Source organism: Delphinapterus leucas, chromosome 16 (assembly GCF_059928025.1).
Source record: "Delphinapterus leucas isolate spDelLeu-1000000601 "Yukka" chromosome 16, BTC_Dleu_Yukka2, whole genome shotgun sequence".
Lineage (NCBI taxonomy): Eukaryota > Metazoa > Chordata > Mammalia > Artiodactyla > Monodontidae > Delphinapterus > Delphinapterus leucas.
In genome coordinates this window covers 23,259,136-23,274,745 of record NC_143144.1, presented here as the reverse complement: position 1 = coordinate 23,274,745, position 15,610 = coordinate 23,259,136, and the positions used below count along the sequence as shown (strand labels likewise).

General features: G+C 35.5%; 1 protein-coding gene across 7 annotated transcripts in view; it reads left to right on the top strand.

Annotated features, from left to right (window-relative positions):
- Positions 1-15,610, top strand: part of HERC4 (HECT and RLD domain containing E3 ubiquitin protein ligase 4) — a 159,944-nt gene that overhangs the window by 105,409 nt on the left and 38,925 nt on the right. For all 7 annotated transcript variants that reach the window (XR_016388057.1, XR_016388056.1, XM_022590698.3 and 4 more), the window contains 4 exons: positions 608-775; positions 1,002-1,145; positions 12,811-12,977; positions 13,624-13,690. Coding sequence is in view for 5 of the 7 variants with exons in the window: in XM_022590698.3 (XP_022446406.1) it covers positions 608-775; positions 1,002-1,145; positions 12,811-12,977; positions 13,624-13,690 (546 nt within the window). In the remaining 2 variants the exon portion in view is untranslated. The remainder of the gene's footprint in view (positions 1-607; positions 776-1,001; positions 1,146-12,810; positions 12,978-13,623; positions 13,691-15,610) is intronic.

Sequence of the window (15,610 nt, the reverse complement as noted above, 5' to 3'; positions counted from 1 at the left end):
ATGCGGCAACAAAGATCCTGCGTGCTGCAACTAAATAAATGAATAAATATTAAAAAAAAGAGAGAGAAAGAAAGTTAATCACTTGGTGCTTTCAATGTAGGATATTCCATTTTAGAATTAAGAACACAAGGAAAATCATAGGAAAAAAATAAAAGCTTTAAATGGTAAAAGCCAAATGCTTGGTTTGTGAGCATATATGGTGATAACGCTACTAAATGAATTTCTATAAACCTTTTAGTTGGCCAGGCTGTTTCTTTTTCTCTTTAAGGGTTTGTTTTAATGCTGTTTTCTTTTTCTCCTCACTCTCCATCCTAGTTATTTTTTGAGAAACAACAGTGTTCAGATTTATCATAATTATTACAGTTCCATGCTTACTTAGCTTAATGGTATCATCAGTTATACATTACTATAAAAAATTCAAAAGGATACTCTTTATGCTCAGTTTATTAAGCTCTGATGCTGTGCTGAATACCGTGTTAGGTGCTGTGTGAATTCAGTAGTATAGGAATTATAGGATATCTATAATTAGTAGGTAGAGGTTAGCTTATTCAGTCACAGCAGCTTCTTTATAGCATTGCTATTAAATTTTTAATCTTTTGTTTTCTAGATGGCTATTGACCAGGCCCACAGACAGAATGTCTCCTCTCTTTTTCTCCCAGTGATTGAATCTGTGAATCCTTGCTTAATTCTAGTGGTACGTAGAGAAAATATAGTAGGAGATGCAATGGAAGTCCTTAGGAAAACAAAGAATATAGACTACAAAAAGCCACTCAAGGTAATTTAACATTTTCTGTTGTACAATTGGAACTTTTATTCAGAAAATATGTTTAAAGTTTTCCTGTTCATTTTTAGTGTATCTTTGAATCTTAATAAAATTATATACTTAAAAATTTTTTAGCTATTAATTGCCACACTTTTATTCATAATAAATAACGTGTGGTAGGGTTTCCAGAATATACGTTCATTTCTTTACATTCAGTGTTTGCATTAACCTGTTTTAGGTTATATTTGTTGGAGAAGATGCTGTTGATGCAGGAGGGGTACGCAAAGAATTTTTCTTGCTCATCATGAGGGAATTATTGGATCCTAAATATGGCATGTTTAGGTATTATGAAGATTCCAGGCTCATTTGGTTTTCTGATAAGGTAAAAAGTCTAACCGTCTAAATTACTTCTATATCTATCTATCTGTCTGTCTGTCTGTCTGTATACACCTATGTATATATACCTATATGTTTCAACTTAGCTCAGTAATAAATAGGAGTTATTACTGGATACCTAACATATTTTTTTTACAGATCTTCTTTATTACAATTTTAAAAATTATAAACGTTTGGATTCAGAGTCATCAGAACACATTAATGCTTACCACACATTTCAAATTAGCAAAATAAATTACGGAATGGTCATCCTGAAAATGATGTTGACTGTTCTGCTGAGTTAGATTTGAGGATTGAATAAGTACCAGATGAACTTTTCTTCTGGGGAGAATTAATTTATCATTAGGGATCATTGATTTCTCTACCTTATAATTTAGGGCAGAGGTAACTACTCAGCAAACTACAGTCCCTGAAAGTTCTTCCCAGCACATAAAGTCAGTGCCTACTCATTTATCTATTGTCCATTGCTACTTTCTAGCTAAAACTGGCAGAGGCAGAGTGGGGAGTTACAACGAGCCCCTATGGCCAACAAAGCCTAAAATATTTGCTGTCTGCCCCTTTACAGGAAAAGTTTGCTGGCCCCTAATTTAGAAACTGTAAGTGAAATGGATGGTTCAGTTTGTAGAACTCTGAGTTGAAAGAAATTTGGATTATTTACTGTTTGTTCTAAAAACCTTGATGTATTATTTATTCATTCTTCCAGGAGACTGGCTGTCCTTTGTGATGTTAGCAGTCATGATGATCAGTGCCTAGGCTAGTTAATTTATTAGGGGTGGCAAAATGGTACTACTCCTACTCTAACATTTCTTTTTCATTTTTGTAGCTTGGATACTTATATGTAAAGAAATTTTCTCATATCTGCTATTTAATCCTTATTAGTACAGTTCATATGGGAAAGAATTCTCTCTGTAGTTATTTTTCAAAAGAATTAGCATGCTCCAGTGGTGACAATTCATTTTTTGATTTTGTTTTTGAATATTATTATATATTCATGGACTTAAACATAGTTGATGTTTTTCAGTCTTTTGCAGTTATTATCTTTATTAATATTATCCCACTTTTGTCCAGGGAGAGCTCTTCAACTTGGCACCTGAGTCCTTTTGACACAATCTTAGTACTGTTTAGTAGCTTCCTTGCTACCTGGTGTACTTGGTGTGATAAAATGTTCCAGACTTATACATTTATTGCCTAACAATACCAACCTTTCAACCAATATTATGATAACTGAAAATATAGTTGACCCTTGAACAACATGGGTTTGACCTGTGTAGGTTCACTTATACGCAGATTTTTTTCAATAAATACATACTGTGATACTGTACGGTCCTCAGTTGGTTGAATCTAAGGATGGAGGACCGACTATAAGATTATACTCAGATTTTCGACAGCACAGGGGATCAGCGCCCCAACCCCTGAGCTGTTCAAGGGTCAACTGTAGTTTTGTTTCATTTTTAAGTATTTTGCAGGGTTTTTTTGCCCTTTGAGTATACCCCAGGTGAGATACACAGGCAAATAACTGTGTTTTTTGTTTGTTTGTTTTAACATCTTTATAATAACTGTGTTTTGATATCACTTGAAATTGGTACACTCTGTATCATTATACCAAGTAGATACACACGTAGGTTAACTTGTAGAATTTTTAATTTTTAGGGATTGCTTGTTTAATTTCAATTTAGTTTTATAGTTATATGAAGTAGTTACATAGTTCCAAAGTCAAGTCTACAAAATAACGTATCTAAAAAAGTATAACTTTTGTCTCTACCCCCTCCACTGTACTTCCTCCCTCCTCTTAAAGTTATTCTTTTCAAAAGGAATGTTACAGTTTAACCATTTTTGAAAAAATAAATATAAGTACATATGTAGTAGTATACCACATACCAATGTCAGTTTCCTGGTTTTAAGTATGGTTATTTAAGCTGTTATTATTGGGGAAAACTGAGTAAAGAGTACAGAGAAATTCTGTACTATTTGTGTAATTTCTTGTGAGTGTTAAAAGTATTTGAAAATAAGTATTTTTAAAAAGAAGTGCTATACTATACATATTTTTTTCTTCATCAAGAAAGGGTATTTTATTTTACATGAGAAATTAAAGCATGTTTGCATGTTGTTGTGATGAATTACTCAGAAAGTAGAAAATCAGCGTTGCAGGAGGGGATATCAGCCGCAGGAGCACAGTCCTTAAATTGTGAAGAAAAGATGCAGACGAGTATGCTAGTGGAGGATTGACTCTAATCAGACACATAGATCCATAATATCATGAGAGAAAGCCAAGTATATATGTAAATACAAATCTTCTGGTAGATTTGATGGTGGGAGGTTGTGCAAGTTCTCTTAGAATTATTTCTACTTTACAGTGAAATAAGACGCAAGTTTGTTAGAAAGTTCAAATAGGAGGAAGGTTGTTGGAGGTTTGAAGAAGAAAGGAGAAAGAGTGAAATAATCACTTAGGGGAGTGGGAAAATAAGATGACCATGTAAATAAATACAGGGTTAGACTGGCGGCATTGGAGGCCCATTTGAAACTTACATTCATGAATTTTAAAAGGAGACCAATCAACATGGTTGTGTTTTTTTTCTTTAGTCACATTTAGCTGCTTGGGTAGAGGTAAAAATGAGACAGACAGTTGATTTAACTAGGTTGTGGTTTTAGCAAGTGAGTATAAACAGAAGGGAAGAAAGAGCAGGAGAATGATTGATTATCTTGATGGATTATAGAATTTAAGCTTTGTAAGGAGGAAAATGTAAGGTTGGGAGGTGATGATTTTTTAAAAAGTAGTGTGGTTAATGGCTTGTAGTTGCTGGTGGAGTTGAGTTGTAGTGTGAGTCAAAGTATTGGGGGGAGTGAGTTACAAAGTAAGAAATGATGGTCAGATAGGGAATGCTTAAAATTTGGGTGGTTGCATTTAAATATAAAATATGACCATGGGAATGGGTGTCTGAGATGTGATGGGAGGACAAGACTGTTGGAAATATTTTGTTGGAAAATTGCAGTTCAAGGAACTGAGAGGCTAGTGTGTTGGATGCCTTTTTTGGCCCGGGTATTGAAATCGTCAAAAACGATGGCAGGAATAGTGGTAGAAAAAGAAAGCAAAAGATAGTGCCAGAATCTGTGAATGAGTGCACTGTGAATGTCTTTAGATGTCAGCACAAGGAACAGTAGCAGGGAAATGGTCAGTTGGCATGTGTTGGACAGAAGCTGGTATTTTAAGAAGGCAAATGGAAGGAGGTCTAGAAGGAGTGAAGAGCCAGGAGACCTCTCTCTAGGCCTGGTTGTATGAGGGGTTGGAAGGTTAAACAAACACCATTTATTATGAGCTGCAGGGGAAATAGCATCTTCAGGAGACAGCCTTTTTCATTTAGAAAAGGGGCAAGGAGAATTTGGAGAAGTTTAGGATATAGGCAGTTTTCCAAATGATAGATTGTGAGTTCCAGAACAGAGAAGGGGTTTGGTGGAGCAGGGACAGTTAGTAACATTGTGTCAGATTTTAGGGCCTGTACACTGCCACATGGAAGTGGGATTACGGACAACCTGTGAGTTTTTAGGCCTCTTTTGTTGACAGTTAGGCATGTCAACATGGTTGAATAGTCCTGATGGCCTCTGAGGTAGGTGGACAATCTGTTCAAATTATGGTCTCTTTCTTGGCACTGATCTCTTAGGGCAGTTTGTAGTGGTATAGCAGATAGAATTTGAAGAGTGTCCGTGGGGTGGAGGCCTGTCTGCCAGGAACACAAAGAGTTCTATGGGCCTCTGTTCAGTTCTGCAGAAAGGTAATGTTTTGAGACCAAGGGAGGGGCAGTCGTAACAAGCTTTATTGTATATCTTTGTGGGTTTTTTTGGCCGTGCCCTTGCGGCATGCGGGATCTTATTTCCCCAACCAGGGCTCAAACCCATGCCCCCTGCAGTGGAAGTGCGGAGTCCTAACCACTGGACCAGCAGGGAATTCCTTGTGGATCTCTTATACCTTTTCAGTTATATCTTGATTTGGGCTATAGGAGCCCCATGGAGCTGCTCTTCTTTGTACTTTTGACATGTCCCCATTATTCTTTAATTATTCATTACATTTGGTACAGAAAATGTTCCAGGCTCATTTTGTATTTTCTCTACCCCAGTCCTGGCATTAGCCATTTCTCCTAAGAGCCCTGACTTCCTTAAGTATAAAATGGTATTTAGAAGTCAAGCTTGTATGCTACGTGTATTCATTGCTACCAAGGAGTCATTGCTTTCAGAGTCTCACAGCAGACAGAACTAGGAACTATATGTATGTATACACACATGGCATACATCTCCTGGATTTCAACATGTATGGATATTTATATATATGTATACATGTACACACACATATTTGTGTGTGTATATATATACATACACACATGTTAAAAACCATGAGATGATACTGACACCTCTAATTCTATACAAACACCACAGAGTTTACTTTAGCCTTCTCCCTTTCCATTTTATGTGACTTAAATCACTAGTGAGAAACTTAACAGCCATCATCTTCCAGGTATTTACTCAGTAAGTAGCTAGTCTTCTGGTTACATTGGCCAAAAGCTTAGCCCCAGACATACTGGACCACCTCCTCAGAGAAGGTGTAGGAAGGAAGGAGGAAAGTAGAGGGCTCTATGTTCTTTTTAATTTAATATTATTTTTAATGAGGTAAAATTCATCATTTTAAGAATTTAAGAATGTACAATTCAGTGGCATTTAGTACATTCACAGTGTAGTGCAACCATCACCACTCTCTAGTTCCAGAACATTTCATTACCTCAAAAGGAAACCTGTAGACATTAAGCAGTTTCTCCCCATTTCCTTCTTCCTTCAGCTTCAGACAATCACTGCTTTACTATCTATCTCTGTGGCTTTGTCTCTTCTTGATATTTGCTGTTAATGGAAACCATATAGTGTATGGCCTTTGGTGTCTGGCTTCTTTCACTTAGGATAATGTTTCCGAGGCTCATCCATGTTGTATCATGTGTCAGTACTTAATTCCTTTTTATAGTTGAATAATATTCCATTATATAGATATACCACATTTGTATATTCATTCATCAGTTGATGGACATTTGGGTTGTTTACCTCTTTTGGCTAAATATTATGAATAGTACTGCTGTGAAAACTTGTGTACATGTTATTGTTTGCAGTTATTTTGGGTATATACCTATGAATGGAATTGTTAGGTTATGTGATAATTCTGTTTGACTTTTTGAGGAACCACCAAATTGTGTCCCACAATGGCTATACCATTTTACATTCCCATCAGCAATACATGAGGATTACAATTTCTCTACAATCCTGGTCAACATTTGCCACTTTCCTTTAAAAAAAAAAAAAAAAAAATATATATATATATATATATATATATATAAATATATTTTATATATGTATTTCTGTATTTTTCTTATTATGATAATGGGTATGAAGTGGTATCTCACTGTGGTTTTTTAAAATTAATTAATTAATTTGTTTATTTTGGCTGCACCGTGTCTTAGTTGTGGCACGTGGGATATTTGCTGCGGCATGTTTACTTGTGGCATGCAGGCTTCTTAGTTGTGGCATGCATGTGGAATCTAGTTCCCTGACCAGGGATTGAACCTGGGGCCCCCTGCATTGGGAGCATGTAGTCTTACCCACCGGACTACCAGGGAAGTCCCTCTCATTGTGATTTGATTTGCATCCCCTACTGGCTAATGATGTGCTTGTTTGGCCATTTGTATGCCTTCTTTAGCAAAATGTCTTTTTAAGTCTTATACACTTTTTTAATTGGCTTGTTTTTCTTTTTGTTGCTGAGTTTTTGGAGTTCTTTTATGTATTCTGGATACTAGACCCTTGTCAAATATATGATTTGCAAATATTCTCTCCCAGTGTATGAATTATCTTTTTACTTTCTTGCTAGTGTCCTTTGATAACAAAAGTTTTAAATTTTGGTGAAGTCTTTTTTTTGTCTATTATGTTATTGCTTGTGCTTTTTGGTGTTATAACTAAGAAACCATGGACAAATTCAGGGTCATGAAGATTTACCCCTGAGTTTTCTTCTAAGAGTTTTATAGTTTTAGCTGTTATATTTAGGTCTTTCATCTATTTTGAGTTCATTTTTGTCCATGGTGTGAGGTAAGAGTTCAACTTCATTCTTTGCATGTGAATACCTGGTTGTCCCACCATTGTTTGTTAAGTCTTGGCACCCTGTTGAAAATTAATTGACTGTAGCTATATGGATTTATTTCTGGACTCTCAGTTTTATTCCAGTGGTGTATATGTCTATTCTTATGCCAGTACTACACTGTCTCGTTTACTATAGCTTTGCAGATTTTAAAATTGGAATGTGTGAGTTCTCCCACTTCGCTCTTCTCGTTCAAGATTCTTTTGACTATTAGCGGTCCCTTACAATTCTGTATGAATGAATGAACTGTATGAATTTTACAGTTAGCTTTTCCATTTCTGCAAAAAAGGCCATTGAGGTTTTGATAGAGAATGTATTGAATCGGTTTGGGAAGTATGGCCATCTTAACAATATTATCTTCTAGTCTATGAACATTGGATGTCTTTCCAGTTATTTAGGTCTTTTAATTTCTTTCAGCAATGTTTTATAGTTTTCAGTGTACAAGTCTTACACTTCCTTGGTTAAATTTATTTCTCAGTATTTTATTCTTTTTGATGCTATCGTAAATGGAATTATTTTCTTTATTTTTAGTTCATTGCTACTGTGTAGAAATAGAGCTGATTTTTTGTGTTGATCATGTGCTGAATTCATTTATTAGCACTAATAGTTTGTTTTGTGCATTCTTTAGGATTTCTGTATACAAAATCATGTCATCTATAAATTCAATAGATTTAATTTTACTTCTTTCTTTCCAATTTGTATACCTTTATTTCTTTCTCTTGTCTGATTGCCCCACCTTGAACTTCCAGTATGCTTTCAAATGCAAGTGGTGACAGTGGACATTTTTCCCGATCTGAGTGGAATGTCAACTGTGGGTTTTTCATAAATACCTTGAATCATGTTAAGGAAATTCCCTTCTATGCCTAGTTTACTGAGTTTATTTATCATGAAGGGGTGTTGGATTTTATTCATATGTTTTTTTCTGCATCAGTTGAGATGATCATGTGGTTTCCTTCCTTCATTCCATTATGTGATATATTACATTGGTTGATTTTCTTATGTTGAACAACATTGCAGTCCTGGGATAAAGCCCACTTGGTCATGGCGTGTAATCCTTTTAATGTGCTGCTGGATTCAGTTTCCTAGTATTCTGTTGATGATTTCTCTGTTCTTATTTGTAAGGAATACTGCTGTATAGTTTTCTTTTGTGTGTGTGTGTGATGTCGTTGTCTGGCTTTGGTGTCATGGTATACCTGACCTCATAGAATGAGTTAAGAACTGTTTCCTTCTCTTCCATTTCTTGGAAGAGTTTGAGAATGATTGGTGTTAATTCTTCTAAATGTTTGGTAGAATATGGTCTCAGGTTTTTGTTGGTTGGAAGGTTTTTGATTGATGATTCAATCTCTTGTTATAAGTTTCTTTAGGTTTTCTAATTCTTCTAGTGTCAGTTAGTAGTTTGTGTGTTTCTAGGAATTTGTCCATTTCATCTGGATTATCTATTTTGATGGCATGCAGTTATTTATAGTATTCTCTTATAATCCTTTTTATTTCTCTGAGGTTGATAGTAATGTCCACACTTTCGGTCCTGATTTTAGTAAGTCTTCTCTCTTTTTTTCTTGGTCATTCTAGCTAAAGTTTTGTTAATTCTGTTAATCTTTTAAAAGAATCACCTTGGGGCTTCCTTGGTGGCGCAGTGGTTGAGAGTCCGCCTGCCGATGCAGGGGACATGGGTTCGTGTCCCGGTACGGGAAGATCCCACATGCCGCGGAGCAGCTGGGCCCGTGAGCCATGGCCGCTGAGCCTGCGTGTTCAGAGCCTGTGCTCCACAACAGGAGAGGCCACAACAGTGTGAGGCCCGTGTACCGCCAAAAAAAAAAAAAAAAAATCACCATTAGGTTTTGTTGCTTTGTGTATTGCTTTTCCATTCTCATTTCATTTATCTCCACTTTAATCTTTATTATTTTCCCCCTCTGCTAGGTTTGGGTTTGGTTTGCTCTTCTTTTTGTAGCTCCTTAGGATATAAAGTTAGGTTATTTATTTGAGAGATTGTTTCTTTTTAATTAATTAATTTTTTTATTTGGCTGCATCAGGTCTTAGTTGTGGCACACAGGATCTTCGTTGTGGTGCGCGGGCCTCTCTAGCTGTGGTGCGTGGGCTCAGTAGTTGCAGTGCACGGGCCCAGTAGTTGTGGCACACGGGCTCCAGAGCCCGTGGGCTCAGTAGTTGTGGCACGCAGGCTCTCTAGTTACGGCACGTGGGCTTAGTTGCCCCGTGGCATGTGAGATCCTCGTTCCCCAACCAGGGATCGAACCTACGTCCCCTGCATTGGAAGGCAGATTCTTAACCACTGGACCACCAGGGAAGTCCCCTTGTTTTTAATAGATGTTTACAAATATAAAAACTTTTTGAACACTGCTTTCCCTGCATTCCGTAAGTTTTTGTGTGTGTATTTTCATTTTCAGGAGTCTCTTAAGTATTTTCTGATTTCCCTTGTGATACCTTCTTTGACCCATTGGTTTTTTTAAGAGTGTGTTGTTTAATTTCCACATCTTTGTGAATTTTCCATATTTCCTTCTGATATTGATTTCCAGTTTCATTTCATTATGTTCTGAAAAGATATATTTTATGATTTTAATCTTTTTAAATGTAGTCTTTTAAAATTTATTGTTTTTCTTTGTTTCCCATAATACCTCTTATTCATCCAGTTTTCTTGTGTTTGTTTCTTTTGTCTTTTTCTTGTGGTTCTTGGCTGTTTATTATTTTAGAGTGTGACACTGAAATGCTACCTAGATACTTTATGTGTATGGGCACTGTGTACTGGCCCTATTCATAGAGTGATTAGGTAGGTGGGGGCCTCTCAAGGGCGAACCCTCAAATGTCAGCATATATAAGTTTTGTATTCTTTGTGTTTACAGGAAAGGTTGTAGCCCTGGCTGTCAGTGTTCTAGTAGTGTTCCAAACACTGCAAAGGGAAGCTAGGATTCTCACTGTTCACTGTACAGACCTTCATTTGATCCCTTTGTGTTTTTTTTGTTTTTTTTTTGCGGTACGCGGGCCTCCCACCACTGTGGCCTCTCCTGTTGCAGAGCACAGGCTCTGGACGCGCAGGCTCGGCGGCCATGGCTCACGGGCCCAGCCGCTCCGCGGCACGTGGGATCCTCCCGGACCAGGGCACGAACCCGCGTCCCCTGCATTGGCAGGCGGACCCTCAACCACTGCGCCACCAGGGAAGCCCGATCCCTTTGTTTTTAACGCAGCACCCTGACCATCAGCTACCTCAGATTCCAGAGCCTCTTTAGTTCACCCTTTCCAAAAAGGCAACAACCTTTCCACCAAGCATCCTATTTTCAACCCCACTCTGATACCTCTGACTTTCAGATTCTTATGTTTTACTAACTGAGCTACCTGGACTACCTCTGACTTTACAGGTATTAATTGGCACTTCCAGTTCCTGAGCCTACAGGACAGATGAACTTGTTTTTTACTGGCTTTCCTCTAAAAGCTACTGTTTCAGTTTTTTCTGCTTTACCGAAACAGACAAGCTATCCATTTACTTCTCATATTTTGAAATATTGAAATCTCTTTAGTGCTATTAAAACCCTCCCCTATTCTTTTTTTCTTGTGGGTTTATGCCATTTTTAGTCCTTTATTCTCACTTAGAGGGATTTCTGGAAGAAGAGAGATTAACACATATTCAGTCTGCCCTACTTAAGAAGGACTTTCTAAACTTCAACATAATGTAGGACATCACAGAAGAAAAAGTTTAATTTGACCAATGAAAAATATGATATAACAAAACATAAAAAGCATATATGTAACAAAGATGACACAGGGTAATAACCCTGACATATGATGAATTCAGATACAAATATATAAGTAAACACTAGCCCCCAAAAGATAAATGGGCCAAGTATACAAAGAGGCATTTCACAAACACACAAATCCCTAATTTTCAGTATCACTAATCGTAAAAAATATATAGTAAAACAAGTTGTCATTTTTTAAATTCAGAAATATGTTTTATGTGTCTATGGTATGTGTATGCAGATGAAAATGTGGAAAGATAGTCATTTTCCTGGACTACAAATGGCGGTACAAACTAGAACAGTTGTGGAGGAAAAGAGTTTGATAGTATGCTTAACTTTCCTTTGACTTTGAAATTCTTCCTTGCAAAGCAGAATTTCTTCTAAGGAGGTATTCCAAACTACGGACCAAAATATATGCAAAAAAGATGCCCATCTTCTTTTGAAAATTACTAGCTAATTCGAATAATATTTATTGAGCCTTCACTGTGTGCTTCAGGAACTGTGCTAAAAGTATTTTACATACATTATTCCACTTAATCCTCACAACAACCATATGAAATTAATACTACTTTTATCTTGAAAACACTGAGGCTAGATAATGAATGAACCAGGTCTGGAGCCCCAGATCTAGTTTAAAAATTGTTTGCTCTTAATTGTCATGCTTACTGAATTTCCTGTGACCATATGTTAATTCTCTAAAGATTACTGGGGTGGGAGAGGTGAGAGGAATAAGCATTGTTTTTAATATTTTAATAGTCTAAATGTCCAACTATAGTTAAAATAGCTAACTTAGTAAGCCATGGAACTTTTATATGATATAATATGCAACCATTAAAAATTGTGTTCTGGAAGAATTTTTTTTTTAATTAATTAATTAATTTTTGGCTGCTTTGGGTCTTTGTTGCTGCGCTCAGGCTTTCTCTAGTTGCAATGAGCAGGGGCTACTCTTCATTGTGGTGCGTGGGCTTCTCACTGCGGTGACTTCTTTTATTGTGGAGCATAGGCTCTAGGCACGTGGGCTCTAGAGCGCAGGCTCAGTAGTTGTGGTGCATGGGCTTAGGTGCTCTGCGGCATGTGGGATCTTCCCGGACCAGGGCTCGAACCCGTGTCCCCTGCATTGGCAGGTGGATTCTTAACCACTGCGCCACCAGGGAGGTTCTGGAAGAATATTTAATGACATAAGAAAATACTTGTGTTGTAATTAGAAAAATGAGAAAGCCTTAAATATAATGTTTTAAATTATTTTTCTGAACTTATAGTAGATGGAAATACATTAAAAAAATTTTAAATCGTTGTTTTTGGGTGTTTCTAAGTGATTGGATTACAGGTGTTTAATTCATTTTCTTCTTTAGGTTTTTTATTTTCCAAATTTTGAATGTGTATAATTTTTTAAATCAGAAAAAAAGTTCTAGTAATCATTTCATTTATTAATGTAATGCTTAAAGATGTGAAAACGATTCTATTTCTGGGGAAAAAGCCAGTTGTGAAATTATATATTTAGTATCATCTCAACTAAATTTTAATTTTGTTTGTCCCAGAAAATACGTTGAATGCAAATGTGCAAAAATACTAACAGTGATATTGTCCCAGGGAGATGGGAATGAGAATGAACTTTTTTCCTATTATTCATTACTTTTTTCTGTGTCTCCAAAACTTTCTACCACAAGTATGTGTTTTTGTAATCAGAGAAAGTTTAATGTTTTAACTTGGAGAACAAGTCTTTACTTATTTTTCCCTTATAATTTTAGACATTTGAAGACAGTGATTTGTTCCACTTGATTGGTGTTATCTGTGGATTAGCAATTTATAATTTTACTATTGTGGACCTCCATTTTCCTTTGGCTTTGTATAAGAAACTGCTAAAAAAGAAGCCATCTCTGGATGATTTGAAAGAACTAATGCCTGATGTTGGGAGGTTAGTTGTACAAAGTGGCAAGAGTGGGGTTTAGAAAATAGGAAATGGGGAATGTCCAGAAGCTTTCCTTTTAGGAATAATTATGTTTCTGTTGTTCTTGTTGAATTTCCAAAATAAACTAATAGCCCTTCTAATAAAGGAAAACCCATTGTGTTACTCAGACTGAGAATTTGCTGCTGAAAGCATTATGTGTATAAAACCATGTACTGAATTTTTAGTTTAACAATACTTTGTAATATCTGATAATAAATTTAGGAAGGTAATGTTTCCTGAATGTAGTTAAATGATTTATTTGGACTTTTACTTCTAATCACCTTCATTCCTACATGTAATATGTAAAGTTTCTTTTTATTTATTACATAAAATGGAATAAAAATTGTATATAAATAAGAACAAGTGTTGAAAATAGGTGGATACATGCTTTTGTATTCAAAGCAGGAGATGAAAGCCTTAGAGTAGGTTTTTTTTTCTTCAGCATTGTTTATAAGTTTGCCATTGTACATCCACCATTCTGAAACAAATGTAAAAGTACAAATTAACAAAAGGATTTGATCAAGAATGAATGAAAATATATACTTAGTCATAAGCAAAATAGTCAAAATACTCAATAATATTTTACTTCAAAGAAACATATATTGTTTTTCAGAAGCATGCAACAGTTACTGGATTATCCAGAAGATGATGTTGAGGAAACATTTTGTCTTAATTTTACGGTAAGATGAAAAGACATAGAGTAGCCTGAGTGTTCATCATCCCTTTTTATTTATCAGCTGTGCCTTATGGTTTTTCTTTATTTTGATGGATGGTATTCTTAAAGAACCCTTTAGCTAACATTTATTGAGCATTAACTATATGCTAGTCACAGTACATGCATTATTTCATTTAATCCTCGTAATCCCAAGAGATAGGTATTATTATCCTTATTTTACATATAAAGAAAACTGAAAACAATCATCACACTTCAGAGATAGTATTTGTATCCAGCTCTGTGACTTCAAAGCCTGTGTTGTTTAACATTATACTAAAGATCTTTACAAATACAAGGGGTCCTCTTTATTAAAGTGTTCATTTTTTGAGTCTGCAATTACAAGAATGTTTAGAGAAGCATAGGTTATTGTAACATGAAAATATTCACTAATGAATTTGCCACCTAAAAGATTAATTCCCACTCAGATATCCCTTTCACACTAACATTCATCCTTGCCTATTTAGTCTTACGGTTGGATGCAATACAAATACAAATACATTGGAATATTATTTGAAAGATAAAATTGCAAATCTTGTAAAAGATGCAGAACTTAATTCTCTGAGAGGGGTGTTCAGTAAATCATCCAGTTACATGCAAAGCCACTGACAAATGAGAATCTGGCAGAAGTAGACTAGTTGACAACTAAAGAAGAGAAAATCAGCAAGGATTATAAGTCACTTCAGAAGTAACAATTTCAGTATTATAAATTAGACTCTTGGGAAAATGGTAAAACCTTCAGTTTTTCTTTTTTTATGTCTTTTCAAAAACTTTGTTTGTCCCCCACCCCTAAACAGTTCTCTTTATGTTTTTATGGTCAAAGCTGACAAAAGATACCATATTCCACTATCACACAACTTGCCAAAAAATTATGTGCCCCCTCAATAAAGTTTATCCATTCTTTGATCATTTTAAGAATTGGCACATAGTTTAGTTATAAGAAAATTTGATAGATTTAGGGGAAATAAGTTAATTTATTTTAGTAATGTTTAATAGTTTTCAAGAAAAAAAATTCTCCTTGGACTTCCGTTTACTATGAAATTTTAGTTCTCCTTTTCAGTTGATTCACTTATAACCATGTCAGTTATCATTGAATCTTTACTGTTCATCTCAATTGACTGAAACATTGGGTTCCAAGCAGTTTAATTTCTGATTTATCAATCACCAAGTTTGTGAATGCTTAGTATATCTAAGAACTGTGGTAATTGAAACATTCCTTCCTACTACCATTTCTTTCCCAGACGTTCAGTGACTCTTTATTACTTGTAGAATAATAGCTTTATAATGGACTTAAAAGACCTTTGTAATCTGGCTTTCTTTCTAACTTTCATTGTATCCTTCCATTCATACTGCATTTTGTCATGTCTCACAATATTCTTTTATATACCTTACCATCCCTGCTTTTTAGGGGCATACTTTTTTTTGATATTTGCTCTCATATCTATTCTTTTGTTCAATCTCTGTACTCAGTCAGAAATTTCCACCCTCTCCTAATCTTTCAGAGCCCTATTTACCCTTCCAGGTGCTTTTCAAATGACATTTCTTCCTCAAGGTTTTTAATACTTCCTCTAGTTAGAAGTAAGTTTTCTTTCTTCTGTGGTCTGGTAGTATTTTGTTCATGTCTGTATTATAGCATTGATTTTATTATAATGAGTTGTTTACATATCACATTTCTCCTCTTTTATTAGATAGTAAACTCCAGAGCAGGGATTTATTCATCTTTTATCATCCCACTCCCACCATAGTGTTTTATAGACAACAGATACTAAAAAAAATGTTTTAAAAGAAGAGGATAATATTCCAAAAAAAAGGGAATAGGAAGAAGAAAGATTCAAAGGTGGGAATGGTAACATTAGGAAAATGAGTACACTAGTAAGGGAAATTAAAA